At 51.6% G+C, this 27,110-nt stretch overlaps 1 protein-coding gene across 2 annotated transcripts; it reads right to left on the reverse strand.

Annotated features, from left to right (window-relative positions):
- Nucleotides 1-1,040: 1,040 nt before the first annotated feature.
- PYROXD2 (pyridine nucleotide-disulphide oxidoreductase domain 2) lies at nt 1,041-26,985 on the reverse strand. 2 transcript variants are annotated; one of them, XM_055559982.1, is made up of 16 exons: nt 25,836-26,985; nt 21,566-21,585; nt 18,772-18,865; nt 18,618-18,691; nt 13,812-13,967; nt 11,513-11,666; nt 9,238-9,299; nt 9,048-9,145; nt 7,521-7,662; nt 7,035-7,169; nt 5,455-5,527; nt 5,044-5,200; nt 4,512-4,666; nt 3,685-3,791; nt 2,042-2,162; nt 1,041-1,279 (listed from the first exon to the last, which is right to left on the reverse strand). In XM_055559982.1, exons 1-16 carry the CDS (start codon nt 25,960-25,962, stop codon nt 1,209-1,211), a joined length of 1,746 nt encoding a protein of 581 aa, XP_055415957.1. In that variant the 5' UTR covers nt 25,963-26,985; the 3' UTR covers nt 1,041-1,208. The 2 variants fall into 2 exon arrangements, with proteins under 2 accessions (XP_055415957.1, XP_055415958.1); XM_055559983.1 differs by lacking the exon at nt 13,812-13,967.
- Between the last annotated feature and the right edge of the window lie 125 nt (nt 26,986-27,110).

Genomic DNA, 27,110 nt, shown 5'->3' on the forward strand with positions numbered 1-27,110 from the left:
TTTGCTTATACGAACTTTTGCCAGCAAAGTGATGTCTCTGTTTTTTAATACACTGTCTAGGTTTGTCATAGCTTTCCTTCAATGGATCAGGCATTTTTAAAATTTCATGGCTGCAATCACCATCTGCAGTAATTTTGGAGCCCAAGAAAATAAAGTCTGTCCCTGCTTCCACTTTTCCCCTTATATTTGCCATGAAGTGATGGGACCAGATACCATGATCTTATTTTTTTTGAATGTTGAGTTTCAAGTCAGCTTTTTCACTCTCTTCTTCCATTCCCATCAAGAGGCTCTTTAGTTCCTCTTCCCTTTCTGCCATTTGAGTGGTATCATCTGCATATCTGAGGTTGTTGATATTTCTCCTGGTAGTAAGGCAGGTCTATGTTACTCTGTATAAATTTCATGGTGGGAAGCGATGCCCCAGGGAATCTTCCACCTGCTCTGCTCTGGGGCCTCTGCATCACGGCCTTGGCTGTTAGGTTGGAAGGGGCTGGCTAGGAGAGGTGCGTTTCTATGGGGACATCTGCGGGACTCTTTCAGACCAAGAGTGACAACCCAACTCACTTTAGAATAATGCAAGTTTGTAAGGAAAGATTTCAGTAATGTGACAGGCATGGTTTGCTCATGAAAAGTGAGAGGCTGAGTCTCTAGAGTGGGAGCGTGGGCCCCCAGATGACCCTCAGTTGCACCCACTTTGCACTCACCCCACCTGCTGTTTGCCTGATTCTGGAGGTTTTGATGGCCGGAGAGGCAGTGGCTCCTGTGTAACTTTGTGGGGCACTGGGGAATTGGGTCCTTTCTTATACAGTTCGCCAGAAGTGCGACAGCAGTAGACTGGGCCTCCCCAGGGCAGGCCTCTGATCAGCTGGTAGTGGGGCCCTGGCAGCGAGAAGAGGAGGCTTGTTGGTCAAATGGATTGTTTGGAGCTGATGCTGTGAGATTACTGAGTATCCCAGACAAGTCTACCCCATGTGGTTATTACATATTACCTATTCCACTAATACACAGAAAAAATGCAAGCTATCTATATAAAGCAAAACCAGTTTATTCATGAAGCTGTGGATGAGAGGTTAACCAGGACTCCGTGTGACTTGTACGCTTCTTCCAGAACAGTGGCCTGGGCCTTGAGGACTTGCTTGCCTCAGGCCATATCCTGGGAAACTGACATCTCAAGGGTGAATTCATCTTCCTGGGTCAGAGTTAGTTCGAGGTCACATGCTCCTGAGGTCCCTGAAGACCACGTGGGCTGCATTGCGTCCAGCGGCTCCCATGACACCTCCTCCTGGAAGGGAGCCTCCCATGAGCCAAAGCTATGCTCACCCCCCTCCCACCCCTCTATCCCCTCTGCGGGATTGCCAAGGCACCAGCCACAAAGCAGAACAGGGAGGACTGAAGGGTGGTATTGGGGTATGGGTAACAGAACCACCTGGGACAATTATCAAAACAGATCCTGGACGCCCCTCCAGGCTTCCTGAATCCATGCAGGAAGGGCCAGTGTCTGGTCCAAGCAAGTGTCCCCCTTGCCTTCCCAGCCTGAGAGCTGAGGGGCAAGACTCCCAGCACATGAAGTAGAATGTGGGACTAGGGGTTGAGGGGAAGACCTGGCGGAACAGGCCTGTCTGGGAGGTCGAGGCCCAGTAGCTCAGAGGAAGCACCCATATGAGATGAGCCTCCATGGGGTCAGTTAGGCCTGGGATGGGAGCAGGGAAGAATTTTAAAATTGAGAAACTGCACTGTGTCGATCCTTACTGGTCTCAAATATGGACACAGAATTTAGAGACATGGGTCCCTCACAACCCCCAGTGGGAACTGGAGAGATGCCTCCACTAGGATGTGTCCCCAGGCCTCACGAAGAGGGCTGAGCAAACCCGAGGGTTCTGGCTGGAGAATTCTCAATGCAGGGGAGGGCTTGTTCTCCTGGGAATTCCCCGCTCCCCTCCCCCTCATCTCCCGCCTTATTCACCCTGTCCCTCTGTCTGCGAGCTTCTGATGTCTAGCCAGCCCTCGCCAGCCACCAGGGGTAGTGGGACCGAGGCTCACTCACCAGGATGGGCCCCGCTTCCACAGAGATACAGGCCCCGGAGCGGGCTGCGGTAGCTGGAGTGGAGGGGCACAGGACGCGCGAAGTACAGCTGGTCCAGGCTCATGGCGCAGTGGAATATGTTCTGCAGAGGCAGGGCAGTAGTCATTAACATAGGAGTCTTACAGTCTCCACCGCCTTCCCCACCCCTGTTCTCCAAGGAAGGTTCTTCTCCTTCCAGGGTGTTTTTGGGCTCTCATGATGCAGAATGAGAAGAGGAAGAGAGGGAACAGGCACATGTCCCAGGGCTGGGGGTGAATTTTCCTAGAGGCATTTTTCAAGAAGGAGGAAGGGTTGGGTGCATCTTCAGAGGGTGAGGAAACTGAATGGGAGAGAAAAGGGAGACTTGAAAGATTGCGTTGTGGACTATGAACCCCCCTCACTCTGTTTGAAAAGTAGGGGAATTTGATTTATTTTGACTGCAGATGTGTGTTTCTTTGGCCAAGACACCCATCTGAGCCTGGGCCCTGGGGTCCAAGGTCACAGTGAGTGGCAGACAAGGGTGCTGGGACCAAGTGTGGTTCTACTCCAGTGGCCTGGGTCAGACCAGACGAGGAGGGGGGTGTGGGGCAGGGGAAGGTCACGCCCGAGGGGTAGGTCTGACAAGACCAACATCTGTTGGACATCATGGTGGGGGTGACCGTCACCTCCCCTTCAGTGTGTCCCCAGCTGAGCTCGTTCTCTTCCCTGGAGTTTCCTCCTCGACGGATGGATGGACGGCATCACCGCCCCCTCCTCGGCCTCCAGGTGGACCCTTTACGTCCCCTCCAGCCCCCTCTCTACACATGTGTTTATCAAGATGTCTCAATCCACCTGCACCAAGCCTTCCACCTCAACCCTTTCCCTTCCCTCTCCACTGCCTGGCCTCCTTCACTCTCTAGCCAGCCTATGCTGTCTGATAAAAATATAACTGGAGCTACACATGTACTTTTAGATTTTCCATTAGCCACATGAACACTTAAAAAGAAACTGGTGAAATTAATGTTAATAATACATTTAATTTAACCCAATTAAATAATACGTTTAATTTAACCCCACAGATCCAAAATATCATTTCAACATGTAGTCGATATTAAAATTATTGATGAGACTTGCTGCATTTTTTTTGTCTTTGCCATCTGGGGTGCATTTTATATTGAAACACATCTCACGTTGGCCTGGCCACGTCTACATACGCAATAGCCAATCGGAGCTAGTCGCTGCCATACTGGCCCTGGTGGCCTACCCACTCCCTGCCTCCAGGCTCAGTGAGTTGTTGGTAAATTGAAGAGAAGTGTGAGATCAAGCTGCCCGGGGGAGGGGAGGCCCCTCTGAAGAAAGGCAGATGGGAGATGCTGATGGACGTCTGGGCAGAAATCCCACAGTTCTGGTGATCTCTCCAGTGGGCACTGTCTCTCCCGTCTACATCTCTTCTCTCCTCCCCCACTGCCTGCAACTGACCCTGTCTCTGTCCTCTCTCTGCTGTGGTCTCTGCCCCTGTCCTCCCTTCCTGCCTAAGGCTGGGTGTGGAGGGCCAAGATAAAGCCAAGTGGGCATGTCAGGGAGTGGAGGTGCAAAGAGAGTGAAGGCAGAGTGTGATGAGAGCCTCCTGTCCTATACGAACTCACCCCTCCAGGAAGCCCAAAGACTCTCTCCAAGTCAGGGGGTGTGAGGATGTCTCTGCCCACCACGGAGCCCTTGAAGCCGGGTGCGTAGGCCTCGATGCAATCAAACACTAGGTGCCAAACACAGGGGAATGAGACAGTGTTACGGAAAAGAAGAGGCTTATGATTATACAATTTGGCAAACTTACTAAATTCGTTAAACGTTACACTTAAAATGAATATTTTCATATGCAAATTATACCTCAATAAGCAAAACAACAACAACAAAACAACAGAGTCCACCAGCAAATAAACAATTCTTTACGAAGGCCTGTGGGTCTCAGATCACCCCAGCCTCCCACTCCTTCCCACCTTTACACTCCAACCCTAAACTCTGTCTCCCCTTGAATATGCAAAGATTTCCTCACCTCATGGCTCCACTCAAGTTATTTCCTTTGCTTGGAATGCCCTTTGCTGCCTGGTCAACTCCTATTCACCCTTTAAAACCCAGCTCAAATGTCCCTTTCTCTGGAAGGCTTTCCTGTCACTCTGGCTCGTGGCTCCTCCTTTGGTTCACACAGTCTGTTGACTGTAAGGTTGGTTTATTATTCTCCCCCATTGGACTGCGAGCAACCTGAGGGCAAGAACCATGTCTTTTTGCCTTTCTTAGCCCACAGCCTGACCTCAGCAGGCACTCACTGTGTTGATTTTGGTTTCCCTGGGTATTCCTCTCTCCTTGGCACAGGCCTTGCAGGTGTTAATCTGGAGTGGGGCCATCAGGAGGAGAGGGGTCCATTCGGTCCACTGAGCCAGCTGTCACTGTGGAGACCTGATGGTCTAGCTCTCCTTACCTCTGTCTGCGTATGCGTTTCTCTGCTGCTCATCCCAGGCCTTGCCTCCAGCCAGTGTGTAGGGCGTGTACTGAGTGAAGAGGGAGATGACGTGGCAGCCGGGGGGAGCCAGGGTGGGGTCCAGCGAGGAAGGGATGCAGAGTTCAATCAGGGGTCTGTTTACGACAGGGGAGGAGAGAGGGCAGGGCCTGAAGAGCAACGCCTGCCTGAGGGAAGGGGCCGTGGAGCCATCCTGAGATGACGGGACAAAATGAAGACCTGAGCTGGGGATGCTGGGGCCGGATGGATCATCTCAGTAAGGTTATGGTGGTGTTTGTCTGCACAGGCTTGGTGACCAGTAGGACAGTCCAGACTATCCACGGGGAGCTCTCTCATCCCCAAATCCCTGACTCAGCCAGACCTCCAGGCTCCAGGCTCTCGGGTCCCAGCCGGCCCAGGGAGGTAAATGTGCAGGGGGCTCTGCCCACCCCCCTCCCCTGCCACACACACCCTGTGCCCTAACCAGGGGCTCAAGCATCTCCAGGTCCCCCACCTCTTGGAAGGCAGGCCATCCAGGGCATCTTCAAAGGCCTGGTGGACAAGGAGGGTGTCCTCACAGTTCAGGTGGATGGAGCACTGGTGATGGGGCAATGGCTGGCCCCTGGGAGTGTTGGGGGCTGCCAGGAAGTCAGGCAGCCTGTTGACAGCCACTGAGAGACCAAAGGGGAGGGTCAGGGCCCAGGGTCCTGGGTCCTCAGCCCCTCCAGGGCCCTCCTTCTCTACCCATCACCTGCTCCCCGACATGGTGGGCTGGAAACAAGAAGCATGAAAAAGTGTTTCACCTTCAAACAGGGGGCAGGCTGGGGGGCAGGGAATAGAGACAGGTCAGTCTTTCCCAGACATGGAAATTTCTCACTCAGAAAACCTCAGAAAAGACAGTTCTGCAGTCCACTGTGCCTCTTACCATTGATCTTGGTAACAGGCGACTTGGTGTCCAGCTGGGCGATTCTCGCCAAGAACTCCTCAGGAAGCCACTCCTGAAAAGAGAAGGTTCCACCCTAGGGGGGGCTGAGGCCCCAAGGGGGCTGCCTTCCTCCTTTACTCAGACTGGTGTCTCAACCTCTACTGCAGGAGATCCTCTCCCTCCCTCAGAGTTAGCCAAAATACCTCCTCTGTGAAGCCCTCCTGGACTCCTCCCACCCAGTGTTAACCACTTTTTCCTGTGTACTTTGCCAGCGTCCTGGCGGTAAGTGGCCCAGACCAGCTCCTGGTATGGATATGGCCCAAGAGCTGCAGCCTCTTTCTCCTCTGGCCTTTAAGCTCTTGGAAGTCTTGATGCTCTCAAAATTGTCTTAAGATGCTTTTGAAACTGGTGTTTGTTGAATTTTATTAGTGGAATCACTCAGAAAAATGATGCCTTGTCCCCAAGAATAAACCCCACGTTATTGGGAGCTCCATGTTCATACACATATTAGCACATCTTTGGGGGACAGGGCACATGTGGTCAATTGCAAAAGCTGTTCCAAGTCCCCACCCCTCCCTATACGGACACCCCTTTCTATTGCCCTCCACTATGATTCCAGTACTCTTGCCTGGAAAAGCCCATGGACGGAGGAGCCTGGTAGGTTGCAGTCCATGGGGTCGCTAAGAGTCGGACACGGCTGAGCGACTTCACTTTCACTTTTCACTTTCATGCATTGGAGAAGGAAATGGCAACCCACTCGTGTTCTTGCCTGGAGAGTCCCAGGGATGGGGGAGCCTCGTAGCCTGCCATCTCTGGGGTCGCACAGAGTCAGACACAACTGAAGCGACTTAGCAGCAGCAGCAGCATGACTCTGAGCTTGGTCCTGAGACAAGGCTAATGTTAAATAGAGAGCAAACAGAAGCACTTGCGTGATTGAGTTTGCTCCATTTTGCCTTGTGCCAGACCCTGAGGACATGTCTGGACTATTGCGCTAGGGGATAAGAAACACATGGAGCAGAGCTGAGTCATCCCGGACATTCTGACTGAGACCACTGGACTAGCCACAGCCGTCAGCAGGGCCCACGAGCGCCCCTCAGCTGCTGGAAGATGTGTGGGTGAGCCCAGATCAGCTGAACTCAGTCAATATCAACTGATTCCTCCTGCTCCGTGTACTAATCCGTAACTCTTGTGATACGCCCAGCAGTTGTGTGGTTGTTATGCAACGTTCATGTGATGATGGGTTATTGACATAAACAGTGGAATCAGAGCTGGTTAGAGGGGAAAAATCAGGACAGCAGGAAAGCTGTAGAAACAGCTCTGGGTTGAAAGTCAGACTTGGGTTCTAGCTGTGGCTCTGCCGATCGCCAAATGCCTGGGCTTGGTCACCTCACCTCCCTGGACCTTTCCCTCACCTGTGAGGCTTGCTGCTACCTGCCTGTTAGGTAAGCGGAGAAGGACGGGCTTCCCCAAATGTGGGGAGACTTGGCATTCACATCTCCCACCCTGATGCAGCCCCCTGAAGCCCCCAGGTTCCAACCCGCCTTCCCGTGCTGGGAGACGCCTCACCTCCCCAGCCTCACCTGTGGCGTTAACTTCAGGAAGGTGATCTGTGGCGACGCGTTGGACAGCACCACTTTGCTCCTCACCTCCGAGCCATCTTGCAGCACGACTCCTTGAACGCGCCCTCCACTGCTCACCTGTACTTTAGCCACCGTCTACGGCCACCAGTAGGAGCCCCGGGAGGAGAAACAAGGGTTGGCTTTTGGGGGATTTCCGCTGTTTGTGCTGCTCCTAGGCACCTACAGCTTTCTCATCCCCTGCCGATTTCCTGCAGATCCTGGTGAGGCGTCAGCCCACTCCCCAGTGCAAAGGCTCACCCCAAATGTGCGATGGTAGTACAAATTCAAAGCGGACAGGCCTGGGTCACAGCTGCTCAGCCAGCGATAGTCTGCAGAGCCCAAACCCAGCCTTGTCCACCAGTAAACTAAGGACCCTCCGAATCTGCGACTGTGTTCTATTCTAAGATACTTGCCAAAAATCGGGGTGGGCGTCAAGGGGCTGTTCACCTTTTCAGTGAAGATGCTGACTCCGTGAGCGGTGGCAGAGCTTGCGATGGCATCAGAGAGGGCACCCATGCCACCCTGGACATAGCCCCAGGCCCCCCGAATCCCCTCCAGACTCCCCATCACGTGATGGAGTAGCACATACCTGAGGACAGATAATCGGAATCAGCGGCTGGAGATGGGGTATAATCTCCCCAGAATTCTAGGTGCAATATTCTTTCTCTCTCAGTGCCTTGAATGGACCACATAATCCACTCACAGTTCTACATCTGCACATGCTGCTCTGGAATCTAGAACCCGCTTCCTCCCTCTTCTTTCGTTTGGCTAATTCCTCCTGTCCCTAGAGTTTCAGATGAAATATCTCTTCTTCATGGGGGCTTCTCTGAGCCTGGACCACATTGCCCCTCAGCCTCGTTTTCCCATCACAACGCCCACAGTAAATAGTCCTCCACTCCTCATTCTGTATCTGCCTCCCATGGGGATTTCAGCTCCATTCACTACGGTGTCCTCAGCACCTAGTGTAGGCAACTGCTCCATCCATATTTATTGAAAGAATTAATGGGAAAAAAAATGTCTTAAAGGCCTATTTCACAAACTGGGCAGTGGCGAAGCCTCCTGGACACCCACAGACAAAAGGACTTGCAGGCCCCAGCTGGAAAATCCTAATTGGCTGGTTGATCTTGGTCAAGGTGTTGCAAGCACTTGCCAACGCACACCCCCCTTTTCCATGGCCCTGGGAAATTTGGGGCTGGCTTAGTGTGTGTTGAAAAACCACCTCTGAGGGGTGCTCTTATCCCTTGAGAGATAAGCCACACTGACAGCTTCTAGCTCATCTTCTGGTGCCCTGGAAATGGCCCAAGACTTGGCAGCATCCTCTATCCCTACACACACACACACACACACACACACACACCCTCCATTCCTGCTCCTACAGGGCTCATTAAGGCATACCACAACTGCACACTTCATTGTGTCTGACTGCCCCCTCTCGGATGAGGCTGTCAGCACACCTCCCACTCACAAAGGGAAAGGCAGCTTCCCATCCATGTGAAGGTGTCTGTGTGTGTGCGCGTGCATCCTGGAACCCAGGGAAAGGGCCTGCGGGAGAGGGGCAGGCAACGGGGCTTCGTGGGAAAGGAAGAGAGACTAGATAGATATGTAGATGGATAGATGATGCATAGATAGACAGAGAAGATACTCATGTTGAGACATCACAGCAGGAGGCAGGACCAAGGCTCTTCTACTGCAGCAGTGGGGAGCAGTGGCTAAGAAGGAAGACTTGGCAGGGATGCGGGGTTCGGACAAGTTGGGCTGGGAACCAGCTCTGCCCTTACTAGCTGGGTGACTTTGGGAAGGTCATCTCCCTTCTCTGAACCACAGTTCCCCAGTGTTGCCTTGAGGGTTAAATGAATCCTGTGTGAAGTAGTTGGCACCTGCATGGTTCATCGGGTGAGTTCAAAGAGTGATAGTTTTCGCTCTTGGGGGGTATTTGCGCCCTTCCCGCTGCCCCACCTCACCTGCCACACTCACCCACTTCCTGGAATGTAGGGATTTGTCATGGCTCCAATCACTGCATCCGTTGCTAGAGTGGCTTTTAGAGGCTCAGACTCAAACCACTGATCCAGCACCTGGGAAAGCAGAGCGGCATGGAGAAAGGCTTACCTGGGGAGCAGAGGCCCTGTCATGGCGAGGTCCAGCCTGAGGCTGGGGCACCGCTCACCTTGGTGGCTGGAGCTGTGAGGACCTGGTAATACTGGGGCAGCTGGGCTCCCAGGATGCAACCTGAAGACGAGATTCATAAAATGCAAACCGAGACAGGCAAGAAGGGAACACTTTGATCCTAATGGCTCTGCACCTGCTTCTTTATCTATAAAATGGGAGTCATATTTTCTACCCTTAAAAGCTATTGTGAGGATTAAATGAGGTAGGTAAAGCATTTCTAAATCTATAAGCATTTCTAAATCTAATTAATACATTTTAACTGTTAGAATTATTTGGGGGCCATTTTTAATTCGTATCTTACTCTCTTTGAAGTCTCTAAGGCTGTACCCTGGGAGGCAGTGGTTTGGCTAACCCATTTCTCTGACACTGATTTAAACTAGCTCAGAGAGTAACTGGGCACTAGAACCTTGAAGGTAGAGGTCATGAACTCTAGGCATTTTGCCCCAGTGCTGAGCTTGCTGTCTGGCACAGAGCAGTTGCTCAATAAATGTTTACTACGTGAATGCTTAATGCATGTTTATTGCATGAGGTTCCTTGGACTGGTGATGTGGGAGGCAATGTCTGCTCTTGACATTTGTGATAGATTCTACCAGCTTGACTCCGTCACCCTCTCCGGGTCCACACACTTTGCCCTGTAACTGCACTGCCTCCCACCCTGCCTGAGTGGACCTGCCTTACTTCTTGATTCTGGGCTCACATGATTTGCTTGGCCGTTGGAGTGTTTGCCAACATGATGCAACCAGGGGCTTGGAACTGGCCTGCACATCGGGGCTTGCCCTCTGCACTTTTGTCATGGATATAAGAAGGTCATGCCTGGACGAGCCTGCATTTTCGAAGAAGAGGATGAGAGGCACCTGGAGCAGGGCTGCCCCAGCCACAGATGCACGCATGAGACCAGCTCAGACCAGCTCAGCCCAGTTGGGACCAGCTGAACCATGCAGACACGTGAGAAATAAATGTTCATTTTTACATGCCACTTGAAGGTTGTAGTTTGTTATGTGGCAACTTTGTGACCACAGCTAACTGGTTCAGTATTTTTGCAGAATGTAGACGCTTAACTGGTCTTTGTATCCTTGTTTGTTGTTCAGTTGCTCAGTCGTAGCCAACCCTTTGTGACCCCATGAACTGCAGCACGCCAGGCCTCCCTGTCTTTCACTATCTCCCAGAGTCTGCTCAAACTCATGTCCATTGAGTTGGTGATGCCATCCAACCATCTCATCCTCTGTCATCCCCTTCTCCTGCCTTCAATCTTTCCCAGCATCAGGGTCTTTTCCAGTGAGTCGGCTCTTCACATCAGGTGGCCAAAGTATTGGAGCTTTAGCTTCAGCATCAGTCTTTCCAATGAATATTCAGGGTTGATTTCCTTTAGGATTGACTCCTTTATCTCCTTGCTGTCCAAGGGACTCTCAAGAGTCTTCTCCAGCACCACAGTTTGGGTACACTTTGTACCCTAGAGGAGTGGTAGAAAATAATAGCAGGCTTGGTGAGACTTCCCTTCTCATACCCACGGCAGACATCACTAATTGGCCACAGATATTTTTCTTGCTGAGTCCTGTCATCCAGCATCCTTCTTGTATGGGGGCATCTCTTCAAACTCTTTTGACCCCATCTCTCTCAGCCTCCCCCAGTCATGGCTATGGTGCCGAGCTCCATGCAGGCTCCAGCCAGCTGCACGCAGTGCAACCTGACCGCATCTCACCTCAGGCCTGTAAGATGAGCTTCTTCTTCATGTCGTCCCTGGGGCCTCTCTGACACCAGGACAGGGTACCCATGGGGCTCACTTGGCACCCATGGATGCACAACCCAGAAGTTAGTGCCTCATGTGGGAGTTAATACCCATGGGGACAACCTCTGAACGCTGGGGAATAGAACCCAGTGGGCAAATGTTTCCCCTCTCTTCCCCTGGGCGCGTTGTCACGTGCATTCCCTAAGGCTCCTCAGTAGGTCCAGGCAGGACATTATCATGCACAGTTGTGGCCAGTTCTGTAACGCACCCTGGTGCTGACTCTCCCTCTTTCCCGTTCCTCCTCCTTTCCCTAGGATCCCCCTTCAAAATGAACTACTTGAACATAAGCCCTTGGTTCAGGATCCATTTTTAGAGCATGCCAGCCTAAGAAAAGACCGTCTCACTTACAGTGCTCCAGGCGGCCCCTATTAATTGACAGCAGTTGGCAGGCTGCCTCGGAGGTTCAGGCTTATGGCCAATCATGGAGAAACTGGGCTCAGCCACATGAAGGCATTCATCATGCCCTGATACCTGCCCTTGGACTTACCTGCCTGCCACAGGGGCTTGAGGGTGGACAGCGACTTGAGCCTTTGTAGCAGGGAACCCCTCTGGAAAGCCTCCAGGTCCACCGGGGCTGAGTCCAGCAGAGGGTCAATGGCTAATGCCAAGCGATCCATGAATGCCTCATATTTGGGAAAGGCCTGGAACAGAGCTCTGAGTCAAGGTCCCACTGCCTAGAATTCCACAGGACCCTGTCCCCATGGTCTGCCCTCCAGACCACCCGGCCTGTGCCTCCCAGCCAAGCCTTGACGATTCCTCAGGCCCCACGCCCTGCCAAGCATGACTCCGCTTGGCTGTGCAGTTACTCCCAGTTCTAGGTCTGCACACTGGTGTCAGCACCAGGGCAGGTGACAGAGGGTCTGCATAGTAATAGAAGGAGGTCACCAGGGGTGGCAAGCACAAGAGCCTAAGGCTGGCCAGCTGTTGGCCATGGAAAACTCAAGTACCCTAGGACATGGTCTCTGTGATAAACCAAAGACCACTTAAAAGTTTCTTCTCTCTCTCCTGTCTTTCTATAGCTTACTGGTAGAAGTAAGATCTCTTGCTCTGTACCCCAGCATGTTGACTATTCCTTCCTGGTCTGCAAACCCCACCCACCACATCCTTTCATCATCAGCAGGAACAGAACCCTGCCTCCCTTCACCCCGCAATCTCCTACAACAGAATGCATATGACAGCCTGGTTATGACCCCCCTTCCCTGGATGGGTGACAGGAGCAGGGATGGACATCTTTGCTACCCGAGGCCCTATCTTACTTCTTAGCCCAGAGCTTTTAATTTTTCATTCTAGAACTCTTGGATATACCCATGGAATTTTAACACCTGTTACATTAAGAAAAGCTCTGTGTTGAATTGCACTGGAGACTCTTGATTAAAATGAAGGTAAACAGCTTCCTCTGCAACAGGTCTTCAATCTGACAATGTGCAAAGACAAAACCAGAATTCTGCTCCTGACTTTCCACACTGAGATGTGGCCTCTGCCTCCTGTTCCTGTGGTCACCAGCCATGGCCACGGCCACTGTCCTCTAGCTCAGGGACCCAGTCTTGTCCTGAATCCTCTCCAGTGTATCTGAGATGGGTAGGACTTGGAGGAGAGTGTAGGGAGTGCAACCTACAGAGTGAAACTGTACAAAAGAATCATGTGCAAAGCACTTAAAAAAAAAAAAAAGCAAAGCTCCCTTAGTGCCCTGATTGCCTAGTGCCCTGATTGTCCACCAGGTTAGGAAACCACTGGTTAAAGAGGGAGGCTGGATCTGTGGTTTTCTTGGTTTTACCCGATAGTAGATTAACAGAACAAAAATCATTCCCCATGGATTGCTTAACCCAGGTTCTTCTTAGAAAAATGTCTCCACCAAGATATGAGTTAATGCTATGCTGTCAGCTTGTATCTAGGTTGGTACAACAAATGGCCACTCAGAGAATCTTTTTCTGTCTGTAAAACCAATCACACCAGGCCCATTACATTCAATGACTCATCTAGACAAAGCTACCCAACAAACTCCTCACAGTTCAGTCCCAAGGGAAAACTGTGCTTTCTCCATCAGACCTGCTCATTGTCATGGGCACATTCTTGCTTTCGGCTGCCAGGGAATGATGCCAAAATAGATGAATACTTATTATAACTCTCTTCTCCTAAATTCCTGATCCAGTTTGTTCTATCTTTAACTGTCTCTGATCCCCCCCTTTTCTTTTTGACCTTCATGTGCTTTAATATGGAAAACCACTTGGAATTCTGTCTGAAAGGAGAGATAGAAAGCACATACAATATAAGGACATATCAGTGGACTCCCTTTTGAAACTTGAACAGTGGCTTCACGCTGAACACACACGGGTTTAAGGGTCTCCCGTGTCCACTGGTCTTAGCCACTGTTCTCCACCCCTTCTCTTTGCAGTGCCCAAGATCAAAGGCTGGCACAGACTGGAGCCCTCGTAGGGCAGATGGGGTGGCCTGTCCACACCCCTGTGGCCTTGGACAACTTGCTCTGGGAGAATTTCAACTAGGCCCATTTCCTTTCATCAGCAGCCTCCAAAGGACTCCCCTGGGGGTCCAGTGGCTAAGTTTCTGCACTTCCAATGCAGGGGGCCCAGGTTCAATCCCTGGTCAGGGATCTAGTTTTCACATGTTGCAACTAAATATCCCACATACTACAACTATACGACCTGGGGCAGTCAAATAATTTTTTTTTTTTAAGAGCCCATCTCTCGGAAAATAATGTTTCAAAAGAAAAAAGAGCAGCCTCCAGGCTGAGATGGAGGAGAAGATCCATCGCTGGTCACTTTCCCTACCTGGGCATCCTTCTTTGAGAACTGGGCGATCTGCTTCTGATTTTCCACCATGTCTGTGCCCAGCAGAAGAGACCGGGGCACCTTGCCCCCTGCACCCTCTTCCAGCATGGGGGTGAAGGAGTAGGGGTTTCGAAGATGAAGCCTCAGCCCATGTTTCTGCAGAACACAGACAGCACAGGTAACATTTGAAGGGCTCTGCCCATGACCCTTCTCTGATTGTGCTTAGGTGACCTGTATTTTTTTGGGCTCCAAAATCACTGCAGATGGTGACTGTAGCCATGAAATTAAAAGACGCTTACTCCTTGGAAGGAAAGTTATGACCTAATGAGACAGCATATTGAAAATCAGAGACTTTGCCAACAAAAGTCTCGTCAAGGCTATGGTTTTTCCAGTAGTCATGTATGGATGTGAGAGTTGGACTATAAAGAAAGCTGAGTGCTGAAGAATCGATGCTTTTGAACTGTGGTGTTGGAGAAGACTCTTGAGAGTCCCTTGGACTGCAAGGAGATCCAACCAGTCCATTCTAAAGGAGATCAGCCCTGGGTGTTCTTTGGAAGGAATGATGCTAAAGCTGAAACTCCAGTACTTTGGCCACCTGATGCGAAGAGCTGACTCATTTGAAAAGACCCTGATGCTGGGAAAGACTGAAGGCAGGAGGAGAAGGTGATGACAGAAGATGAGATGGTTGGATGGCATCACCAACTCGATGGAGATGAGTTTGAGTAGACTCTGGGAGTTGGTGATGGACAGGGAAGCCTGGCATGCTGTGGTCCATGGGGTCACGAAGAGTCGGACTCGACTGAGCGACTGAACTGAACTGAACTGAACTGACCTGTATGTATTTAGGTACCTGTATGCAGGTTCCCAGGGGATTCCCAGGTGGCGCTAGTAGTAAAGAACCCGCCTGCCAATGCAGGAGAAATGAAACGCGGGTTCAATCCTTGGGTCAGGAAGATCCCCTGGAGAAGGGAATGGCAACCTATTCCATTATTCTTGCCTGGCGAATCCCATGTACCAAGGAGCCTGGCAGGCTACACAGTCCATGGGCTAACAGAGAGCTGGACATGACTGAAGCAACTTAGCACGATCATACACATGTAGTTTCCCAAGGCATGTGGCCCTGGTTCCTATCTTTGATATAAGTGTATAAAAATCCCTCTTGCCCAGGCACACTGTGGCAGACCATACCACACCATGCGATGCCACACGTACATGCCATACTATGCCCCATCACACCATGCCACACTACCCAGTGCCAGGGACTGTACCGGGGCTTACAATGGCTACAGAACCATCACGATGGTTCTGTAAGTATATCATCCTCATTGTAAAATGCAATAGCAGAGGCTCAGAGAAGTGAAAAACGTGTTCAAGGTCACACAGGGAGGTGGATCCAGGTTTCAACCCACATCCCTGTGATTCCAAAGCCCTGGCTCTCAGCAGTAGTCTTTAAATGCTCCCATTTCAGTAATAATTAAGACTGAGAAAGACACAATAAAGCCACAGTTATGTGAAAATCCATACTTACAAGGTAGATAAATTATTCACATAAAAAAACCCTTTTATTTACTTTGCAGACTCATTTACTCCATGGTCACTTTAAATGGAAGTTCCCTTGATGCATTTAAAATATTTGATTTACAAATATTTGATTAGCACACAGAACTTTCCAAGAGCACATTTACTTCTTCAAAGAAGGTGGAGATAAAACAAAAGGGGCCTGTGCGACCCCTACAAATAAAAGACATCCTGTTCCTTCTAGAGACTTTTTTCCTAAACCACTTTTTGGATGCGTGATTGACATACAAGGAGCTGTATGTATTTAAAGTATGCAACTTGATAGATTTGGCCTCTAGAGACTTCTTCCCCCAGATACACTTTGGTCTGCTCCCACCTCTTTAAGGTCTTTGCTCAGATGTTATTGGAGTAGCATGCTCAGCTCCCCCTGACTCTTTGGCTCTGATCACCATCTGGTCAATGACATGCTTAGTTTTCCTCTGTCTACACAGGTAGAATGTGAGCTCTCTGAACTCAGGGGCTGAGTCTCTTTTTCTCAGTGCCATATCTGCAGCATCTAGACACCATGTGATCAATACATAGTCTATTGACTAACTAAATGCACTGCTGCAGACAGGGCACCACCCGAGAGGACAGAAACGAGATCTGTGAGCAGAAGTTTTAGGAAAACACACAGAAACCCAAAGAGACCTTTCTAGTATTACAGCAGAAGTCTCCCCCCAACCACGGGCATTCCAGATGGCAGGATCTCCATGACTGAGCATTGTGGAGGTGCATCCAAGTGTTGGAAGGGGTGGGGCTGGGAGACCCACAGGATCCTTCCTAATGCTGAGATGGGAAATTTCTTTGATTACAAACTGGAGGAATTTCCAGCTTGGTTCCTCTTGATACAGTGAACCCTCTACCATGCAGGAGGCACCCTCAGTTCCTCTGAGTCTCTCACCCTTGGCCTCCCATCCATCACCAAGTCTCAGAGCTCAGCCTCCAGACCTCATCCACATCTCCCCAACTCCCTGCCCTGCCTCAGCCCAGCTGCCACCTTCTGAGCTGCCCTGCAACTGCTTCCACCACAATCCATGCCATCCACCAAGAGGACTGATCTTTCATAGAGTCATAAATCCCATCACCTCACTTCCCGATTCAGCACCTCTACTGTCTCCCTGCTGTGCTCAGATAAAATGCGGGCCCTTCGTCCCAGCCCACAAGGCCCAGTCTCCTCTGGCCCTGCCCACCTCCCATACTGTCTGCTGCCCCTCTGCCTGGCACTTCTGCTCTGGCCACTTGACCTTGCTTTCCCTTAGGCCTGTCCACTTCCACTTCCTTCTGCCTGGAATATCCTCCCCTCAGATGTCCACAGTGCTGGTGACTGCTTGGCGTTTGCATGTCAGCTCAGATGTTCCCCCCGCCTCCAAGGGAGGGTTTCCTGGTCACCAGTCCAGGCTGGGCCTCCAGGCCCTCGCTGTCATGCTGCCTTAGCTTCCTTTCTGTAGGTGTGCTTACCTCGACCTGAGGTTCTCTCACTAAGCGCTCAGCCTTGCCACCCTCCCTCACCACCTTCAGTCCACATGTCTCTCCCAGGGCCTGGCACAGGACAGATGCTCAGCAACATTTGCTGAATGAATGAATCAATAACCCCCCCAAAAGGGATCCAAGAAGAACCCAGAGTTTGCTTTAGGTCTAAGTAATTGAACATGATTCATTTATTTGTCTGATTCCAAGACTTTTTCCCATAAAGACAGTGACTGTCCTGTCCGACTCCTTGTGAACCCATGGACTGCAGCATGCCAAGCTTCCCTGTCCTTCACTATCTCCTGCTCAAACTCATGTCCATTGAGTCGATGATACCATCCAACCATCTCATCCTCTGCCGCCCTCTTCTCCTCCTGCCCTCACTCTTTCCCAGCATTAGGGTCTTTTCCAATGAGTCGGCTCTTCACATCAGGTGGCCAAAGTACTGGAGCCCCAGCCGGCTGCCCCAGACACTGTGCTAATGATGAGCAAACACCAACTACTACAAAAGCCTTCTGAGGCTGGTAAGATTACATCCCCATCTTACAGATAAGGAAGTCAAGGCACCGCAAGGCGAAGTCACACAGCTGCTAACGGCAGAGCAGAGATTCAAAATTGAGCAGTTAGGTTCCAGAGGCTGAAACCGCAGCCTTGTGCTCTACCCAGGACAGAGGTCCGTCCTGAGAGCTCACATCTGAGACCTGGCCCGTGGCCACCGGCAAAGTGCACGAGGCTGAGCAGGGTGGCCATCAAGACGCCCTTGGCGGTGGCACATCAGAGCTCAGAACAAAGGGGAAGAGTCGGTTAGACTTGGCTCCCCGGTCATTTCCTTGTGTGTGAGCTTAACCCCCTGAGTTCCCTCATAAAATGGGGACTCCTACCCATGCACTTGCCACCGTGCATAGCTAGTGTGTCTGAAAATTGCCTTCAGTGAGAGGCTGGTTTGTCTGGGGACAGAGACCCGTCCCCAGGCCTCGGCAGGATTCCACCTGATCCTGGCTGGCGACAGGTGTGCTAGCGGTCTCAGGGACTCAAAGAGTAATTCTCTCATGGTGACCATGGCTCGATGTCTTATTAATTTCAAACTCAGCGCAGAGCTGGTGCTGAAGTGCTGTCAGCAGCATATGCAGATGGCGCCAGGACCCGCTCTGCGTGGTGGGTGACAGAGGCACCAAGCAGCCAAGTGGCTCCAGGAATGCATGACCGTGTTTGTCAAAAAGGCAGCTAGGGGTAAAAGGAAACTGAAAGGGCGGGGGCAAGACTGTGGACTAAGGCAAGGCAAAGAGGAGTCTACAGGGGCAGACTGGGAGTTCCCAGGATGCCCTACAACGGCTCAGGAGCCTGAAGAGCTGAAAGTCTGATTGCTCAAGTTGCCGAGGATGGTGACTGGCTCTCAAGTGTAAGGAGGGCAGCAGGTGGGTCCAGGACCTAAGGCAGCTTTGCAAACTCAGGTGCCCGGGTGCCCAAGGGTTCCTATGGGGGCTGGACATGGCCCTGGGGAGTGATGGACAAAGCACAGCCAGGATGGCATTCACATAAGGGGTCAGCTGGTGTGGCATCTAGGTACATGGGCTTTGAGACGTTTGATTTGTGTATGAGGTTTCTCGATCTTTAAGACACCAGGTGGGCCAGACAAAGCCCATGTGTGGGCAGGCATCAAGGAGAGCATGGGAGATAGACGTACCCTCAGAGGGAAGAGTAGCAGCTGCCCACTTCCCCAGCCCCCAGGCCATGGAGCAGGTGGGTGGACACGCACATGTACACACACACACACTCTACCTTCAGCTCCAATTCGGAGTAAATCTGCGGTCGTAGCAGGCTGAGGAGGTAGGATGCTCGGGAGAACTTAAACCCTGAAGATGAATTGGATGAAGACAGTCACAGGGATCACCAGTGGTCACCCCCATGCCCCTCACCCACCTCTTTGGCTCACCTGGGACTATCTCCTCTGTGACAGCTGCACCCCCGATCACGTGGCGTCTCTCGAAGACCGCCGTGTTCACTCCAAATCTCTGCAGGTATGCCGCCTGGGACGAGGCACACAGGCCTTCCCTTTATTCCTGGGGTCCGCCCACAGTCTCAGGGACCTCACCATAGGGCTGGCTCGAGCTGTCCCTGCCTCTGAGATGCCCTTTCCCTGCCCTTCCATAAATGCCCACCTCCTCAGATGTCCTCTGAGGCCTGACATGACTGCTTGTGCCCCTCCACTTCCCAGCCCCAGGTGACCTTCCTTCCTGCAAGGTCTGGAGCCTCTGTGAGCTCCTGCCCATCTCCTGGGCAGGGTGGCGGCAAGCCTCGCCCTCCTCCCTAGCCTGCAGCAGGTAGCATGGGGGGCGTGTCGTGTGAGCACAGAGGACACCTTTCCACTCCGCTCTTTTCCTGCTGGGGCAACCTCAGTACCTGATCCATCTGGCCTCAATTTCCTCCTGTGCAAAAATGGGGCTGATGATAGGAACACCCACTTTTCCTGCTTCACAGGGCTGCTGTGAGAATTCTCTGACCTGGTCCCTAGAAGGAACTTAGACATGGGTCCCTGGCACATGGGGATGTGTTCGGTCAATGAAGCTATGATTATAATATGGCGTCATTTTGGGGAACAAATGTTTCAGGGGAGAGTATTCATCTTTCTCTAGCACTTGGTGGAAAATCAATAAATATTTGTTGAACCAAACTAGTCCTCCATCTACTGACCTCAAATGCTGGCCCTCCCACCATCACCACAACCAAGGTGACCACATGGATGGTGTAGCTCAGAAGGTAGACTTTTGGTGACTACTATGCCAGATGCTGTGTGAGCATCGTCTCATACGATCCATCTTAGAGGTAGGCACCGTGATTCTCCCGATTTCGCAGAGGAGGAAGTGAGGCTCAGTGAGGCTAACAGCTCAAGTTCACAGAACTGATGAGTAGAGGTGCGGAAACTGCACCCGGTCTGTACACAGAATCTACACTCCTGACATATCCTAACGAGAAAGGAGAAAGAGGAGCCTCGGTGTCACATCTGGAAACTGGCCTCAGAGGTGAGCCGTGTTTCTCTCGTTAGATGTCAACAGTCCCACAGTGATGACGGCAGACAGAGGTGGTCTGAGACCACAATACAGGTGACAGGGCAGGGCCACTTCACAGCCGTGTCTTAGCAAAGACGAGACGAGGTCTGTGGGTCACCTTAAGATCCCAATCACTGGCTCTCATGGCCAAGATGTGTGATGCTGTGTGTGTGTGGCGACCACTCTGCATGCTAGCCTCCCCTCCCTGCAGACACGGTTCGGAGATGCCCCTGCTCTCCAACAGTAATCAATCTAGGGCCAACTGCCTACTTTCTCAGGCTGGCCCCAAATCATCCAGCGAAGTGCATGACCTAGAGTTAAGTTCTTCCTATATCCTCTCATCCTGGGATGCCCCAAGGTTACCTTTTGAGCAAGGCTTCTTGAGCCAAGGCCTCAGGGCACACCATCTATTTCCCTTCCCCTCAATTCAGTGAGGGTGGGCATTTTAATTCTCATTTTATCATGGGTCAGAGAGATTAGCTGACTGGCCTTAACCTTCACAGGTGGAAAGTGGCTGAGCTGGGAGACAAACCCATGTTCATATTAATATAAAAATCAGTGTTTCAAATTACTGATCAGTTGAGTTAAATAGGGGGCTTCCCTGATAGCCCAGTTAGTAAAGAATCTGCCTGCAATGCAGGACTCCCTGGTTTGATTCCTGGGTCAGGAAGATAAGCTGGTGAAGGGATAGTCTACCTACTCCAGTATCCTTAGGCTTCCCTTGCAGCTCAGCTGGTAAAGAATCCACCTGCAATGTGGGAGACCTGGGTTTGATCCTGGGGTTGGGACAATCCCCTGGAGAAGGGAAAGGCTACCCACTCCAGTATTCTGGCCTGGAGAATTCCATGGACTATACAGTCCATGGGGTCACAAAGAGTTGGACACAACTGGGCGACTTTCACTTTCACTTGAGTTAAATAATGTCTGCTGCAACATGTTTGAATAAAACTGCTATACTGGGGAAAGTATTAAGACGTAACACAGGTCTCCTGGCTCCCCACATTGCTGACTCCCCTGCACTGATATTCTGGAGCAGACGCTGCTCAGAAGAATGCTCTGTGTGAATCTGGAGGCCTGAACCTCGATCACACACTATGGCCTCCTAGGGGTACACAGACTCTGGTTTGAGAAGCACAGCCTCAGGGTCACCCTGGCCTGCGGTCAGCCTGGGACCCAGAGGCCGGCTGTGCTGGGGCAGGGCCCTGCCTTCTCTGCTGGATTGGCTCCCTCACTGCCTCCAGGGTGGACCTTGGACCATGTGCAGCTGCATGTTCCTCAAGGTGGTGCCTGGCCTAGACCTAGCTGGGGAACACTGGCTCTGTATACAAGGACAGCCCACCATCTGGAGTCAAAGGGCCCCCAGCCCCAGTTACTTGCTCCCTAAAGTTCCAATCTGCCTCCTGTGTTACGTCCATTACACACTTTCCCAGCCGTTTATCACCTTGCTTTTGAAAGGTCAAGGGGGAAACCTATGAGCATTAAGGAGAGGCCAGCAATCCTATATCGTCTTTAAGGGCTGTGGATGTCCTCTTGAGCCAGTCACTGGTCAGCACCGGGGTGAGAGGACCAGCCGGCCTTTGCTTCCCCCCAGCGACCCTCATCCTGCTGGCTTCCTTACACTCCTGCTGGGAGCCACACACCCAGGGGCCAGTGAAGTGGGGCGGAGGGGGAGGGACTCACAGCCACCAGCCCGTTGTGTCCTGCAACGAGACAGAGGAGAGGGGAGCAAAGTGACAGTGGTCAGAGGGCAGATACATTCCTTGAGGAGTGTGGCCACCCACCCCTGTCCCCATGCCCATGAAGATCCTGGCGAGGTAGCAGAACTTGGGGGACCCCCTCACCTGAACCTGGATGTTGGAACAGCAATCTAGCTTGATACTGTAAGACACCTGGTCTTTGGGGAATCACAAAACCCTGGTTCTTGCCCCAAATTGAAAAAAGTCCTGTCACCTTGGCTTGGCCAATAGCTCATGCTGGAGTGGGGACAAGGGGAACCCGCAGGCATCAGATGAAAGTGACCCCACAAAGCCTTGCTGGGCTTCCAGCAAGGGAGGTTGAGCAGATGACTGTTGGAGGAAGTGTCAGAGTTGACTTAGAGGAAGAGAGGGAGGCATGATTGTGCTCTGATGCTGGTGTCCCTGGTCACCCAGGTGAGTGCTGGTCATGTGGACAGTTGCTGCCAAGCAGGGCTTGCTTTGCCCAAGCATGCCGCACAACAGTGCTCCAGAAGGGGAATCTTTGTCAGTTTCCAGTGTTCCTGAGATAGAACAGCTCAAAATGAACTCAACACATACAGCGTCAACGTTTGCTAGATTGCTGAGTGTGCTTCAGGGTGCTAGACGATTGGGCAGATTTGTCTGGTATAAAGTTTCTTTCCAAAAATTTTAGGCAGGCAGCCCCTGGGGTGCAAGCCCTGAACTTGGTTTGGGGTCCCATATCCCACACCAGGTCCATGGCTAGCAAGTGCTTCTCCAGCTCTGAGAAGCTTCAGGATCACTTAAGAACGTGCGTCATCACCGATTCCCGGAGCCCTCCCCAGAATCTACTGGGCAGGCTGGGGGCAGGGACTAGGATGGACTTCATAGAAGCTCCCTGGTCATTCAGATGCAGGTGGTCTCAGACCCACAGGCCTAGCGCGTGTTTCATGAACTAATATCGAATCATCATGTGATAAGCATGTCATGATCTATTTGATTATATTTCATTTAAAAATGCTAGTTGATAGAGTACTGTTTTTACCTGCTTTTGATAATTTTCTTAAGAAAGTTAAAAAAGTGTGATGGATGAGAATTATGAATGAATTGCAACCTGACGTCTGAAAAGCCGTGCTCTCAAACACATACAACAGATTAAAGGCAGACTGTCCTGGGCTCGCCCTGCTGTCTGGCGTCTTTTTCACGTGTAAACAGAGGGCCTGCTGGACTTGCAGTGTTGCAGGGAGGATGACCAGTAATATACCTAAAGCACTTGTGCCTTAGCAGACCCATAATTAGTGCTGATCATAAATCCTGGAAAACCAATAAAGGCTTCCAGGCAACAGGGTCCAGTTCAGTCATCACGTGTAAGCCCACAAATGCACAAACAGACCTCAAATGGCAAAGGGCAGGGATCCAAGAGCCCAAGTTCCTCCTCCCTCCACCACTCCCCCACTCTAGTTGTGGCTGAAACTTTGTCCTGCGGCTTCTGGTGACCTCTCCCTTCCCCTGGAAGGAGTCTTAAGCTGCGGGCTCAGCTAATCTCCGGGCCTGACTGCAGGGTTCCTTAGGCAGCAGGCACAGAGGGATGCGGGGGGAGGAGTGTGCTGAACGTGGGTTCCCGAATGTGTGGGCTGCAGGTGCCACATCAGATCCACTCCAAGAGCTGGTTAGGTGTGATGATCCCCTCAGAACCCTAATCACCAGGTAGGGAGCCCTTGAACTGCATTTTAACAAGCTCCTTGGGTCATCCTTTAGGCAAATTTGGTCAAATAACTGAATCAGGATGATGCCCAGGTTACTGGTGTGACTTCAGGGAGCAGAGATGATCTGTATCTCAGAAGATACCGCTGTGCTCCTCACTCAGGTTGGATAAGCCTTCAACCCAGGTTTCCTGCCTTGCTTGGCAATCAGAGAAGCAACGTTGAAGAAAAATTCACACCTGAGAAACACACTTGTGAGCCATTCACCCAGGTACCTGGGGACCTAGGATCAACCCTCTCTGCCAAGAGACAGCAGGGGTGGGGTGTCTCCAAGGGCAGAAAAGGTGGGAGGAACTTCCGTTTACTGAGCCCAGTGGGCGCTGGAGCTGGAGTCCCCCAGCCCTGGAAGTTGGTGAGACAGTTGTCAAACAGCCCCTGATAAAAATTATATAAACTTACAATGAAATAATGATATTAAAGACAAAGGTAGTAAATACTCAAAGCTTGTCACTTCCTAATCGTTTTACTATATTTTCCTGTTGTCTATGTCTTCACAGTTACTTACATCCATGGACACATACAGGGGCCATGCTGCCTGATGATGCCTGGCTGCATCTCTCTCCCAAATTCGCAGAGACATCACGTTGGTAACTTAGAAAAAGGCTGCAGTGGGTGTATTCACACCATGGAAATCACGAACACTACACACCAGGGCCTGGGTTATTATTTTGTTGGTTGTTAGTACTCTTGCCTGGGAAATCCCATGGACGGAGGAGCCTGGTGGGCTGCAGTCCATGGGGTCGCGAAGAGTCGGACACGACTGAGCGACTTCATTTTCACTTTTCACTTTCATGCACTAAGAAGGAAATGGCAACCCACTCCAGTATTCTTGCCTGGAGAATCCCAGGGACGGGAAGCCCGGTGGGCTGCCGTCTGTGGGGTCACACAAAGTCGGACACGACTGAAGTGACTTAGCAGCAGCAGCAGCAGCAGCCGCAGACTTAAGAAAGTGATGGAGAAAATGCTAATAATGCAAATTAAACTTAACTGGCAGTTGTGCCCACAGCAGTTACCTCGTGAAACAGAGCAAACAATTGAGGAACTGTTCTGTTCGCAAAATATTATTTGACTGAGCAAGATCATTCCAATTGTTGAAGGAGGAGAGAAGTTCTGACATAAATCTTTGTTGCACTATCTTTCTGCTCTTTAAAGAAAATAAAAATATCATACAATGTTTCCTTCGGAACTATTTTCATTTGTCAAATTGCAGCCGTAGGTTGGTTACTGAGTTCGGCAAAAGTCATGAGCACTTGCTGAGTGGACTGGCCACCTGGAATTTCGAGTATTGTATATTTCACCTGCAAAACTGTGCTACACTTCTTTGACTTCAGTATTTACAATAAACTTATGTATGGATATATATGCACACATTCTCCCCTGGAGAGGTTACTGGTAAGCACTCACCAGCACAGGACAGCTCTCCGTAGGGATGAAAATGAAGAAAGGCCCAAATAGGGATGCAGCTTTAAAGCCGTGTGATGAGCAGGTCTTTCCAGGCCTGTCATCCCCTTTCTGTATAAACCCAGCTGGAAATAATGTCAGAAGTAGAATTTGAGGCTGAGTGGAAGGCCCCGAGAAAAGGAGCCTGGTCCTGGCCTGGTGCCTCATAGGCTCAAGGTGGAACCAGTGCCCTGCACCCTGGGGCTCAGCAAAGCACAGCGGGGTCACCGCAGCAGGTCCTGTACAGCCCAGGCGGGCAAGGCAGTGGGGGCTGTCACTTCTGCAGACAGGCGGGAGGACCTCTGGGACTCGTGCCTATTTTCCTCTAACTCCCCTTGACGGAATGACTGTAGTGTCCTCAGGATGGTCTCAGTGGTCAGGTACTGGTGACCAGAACTCAGGTCACTTGTGTTAATTGCTCACACTAGTTAGTCGTGTCTGACTCTTTGTGACCCCGTGGACTGTAGCCTGCCAGGTTCCTCCATCCATGGGATTCTCTAGGCAAGAACACTGGACTGGGTTGCCATTTCCTTCTCCAGGGGATCTTCCCAACCCAGGGATTAAATCCAGGTCTGCACTGCAGGCAGATTCTTTACCATTTGAGCCACCAGGGAAGCCCCAGAACACTTGGGGCGGCAGGATTTCACAGGTCTGTTGTACCAGGGCTCCTTCCTTGCAACCCTTATCTACCATATGCTTTTCAAAGATGTGGCAGCAACTAGCTAATTTCACAGGAGATTCATGGAAACTCCTGAACTCACTTAGTCCTCCCTGGTCATTTTAGATGGGAAGACTCAAGCCCAGAGAGGGCAAAAATCTGCTCCAGGCCATACAGCAAGTCAACGGCAGAGCCAGCTCCAGAATCCTGGCATCTGCTCGCAGACGGGTAGAGTTTTCACCCTAGCAACTTGCTCTCACCCCAAATCCTGACCAGCCTGTGCCCAAGCAGTGAGAGGGCAGGGGCGTGGATGGGCACCCCCCCCCGCCCCCTCCACCCCAGGATTCTGGGCAGGCTGCCGTCTCGCCCCTCAACTCCAGCCCAGCCTACTTTACCTGCGCCTACCACCACTGCATCGTACTCAGGCTTCAGGCGTCCCCTGGTGTCCGAGAGAGCTCGTCTCCATGTGGGGCAGGGAGAGGCACCCATGGCCCTCCTGAGCCCTCGGCCACATGTGGTCATTTCTGCCCAGGACCAGGCTGGGAATTTGCTTGCAAGCAGCCTTTTGTGCCTCTCCAGGCAGGGGGAGGAGCAGGGAGAAGGAGGAAGAGGAGGAGCTGCAGCCCAGCTGCCGTACTTGGCCCTGGGCCACGACTAAATGGGGACACTGAGTTGCCCACAGCCCAGCCTTCCACCCGGGACAGAGTCATGGGCGGTCACCTGTTAACTTGGCAGAGGTCCTGCGCCTGCAGACCTCCAGAGTGGTCACTGTGCTGCTCATTCTCTAGGGCTCCGCTGTGCCAGGCGCTGTGCCGACCAGTCGTGCAACCCCTCATGTGGGCCCCAGACGGGGAGCACTGAGGCTCAGACAAATGTGTGTGTGAGTGCGTGTGTGTGCATGTGTGTTCCAAAGGGCTGTCCCCTCCCCTGTGCTGTCCTGCTTCTCATTAAGGAATTCAATGTCCAGGATGAGCTGGGGCTGGGAATCCAAGTAAAGAGAGGGACTCAGGTCCAACTTCCCGTCCTTGCGGCTTGTAACAGGGTAGCTGCTCTATGCCTGCGGCAGGCTCAGGGATCCGCTACCTGCAGGACCAGGGCCTCGGCGACACTGCAGGGGGAGGGGGCAATCTGCCCCGGGACATCCAGAGAGCCCCGCGTCCTTGCCCAAATGCTTTAACACCATCCGCTTCACAGGCTTTCACAAAGCTGGCAAGGTTTGGGGGGCTAGTTCAGTTCTCTGTGATTCTGGGGTTTGCCTTTTTCTTTTGAAGGTCTGAACATTTCTCTTGCGTGTTTTGGTACCTTTCTCATTTCCCAAGAATCCTCAAGGATTTAAAGAGCACATCTGTAAAAAGGTTCAGCTAAGTGCTCACTCTCCTGTGGCCTGTCCTGAATTAGGGGCCCCTCTGTTCCCTGCCCACTGGTTAGACCATTCCCCATGCAGGATAAAAGCACCCTAGGGGCTGGGAGTCTCTGTACACCTCTGACATCTGTCAGCCTTCCAGACACCCGCTATTAGAAGTGCATTTCACAATTAGGAGAAAATGTGGAAAGTTGCCTCTGGGTAAGAGGGACTTCTGGGGACATTTCTACTCTCAACTCAGACACCCCTCCACATGCCATGGAAAATTTACACTCTGTGTGTCTCTGCTAAAATACAAGTCAGGACC

Source organism: Bubalus kerabau, chromosome 22 (genome assembly GCF_029407905.1).
Source record: "Bubalus kerabau isolate K-KA32 ecotype Philippines breed swamp buffalo chromosome 22, PCC_UOA_SB_1v2, whole genome shotgun sequence".
In the NCBI taxonomy this organism is placed as follows: Eukaryota; Metazoa; Chordata; class Mammalia; order Artiodactyla; family Bovidae; genus Bubalus; species Bubalus kerabau.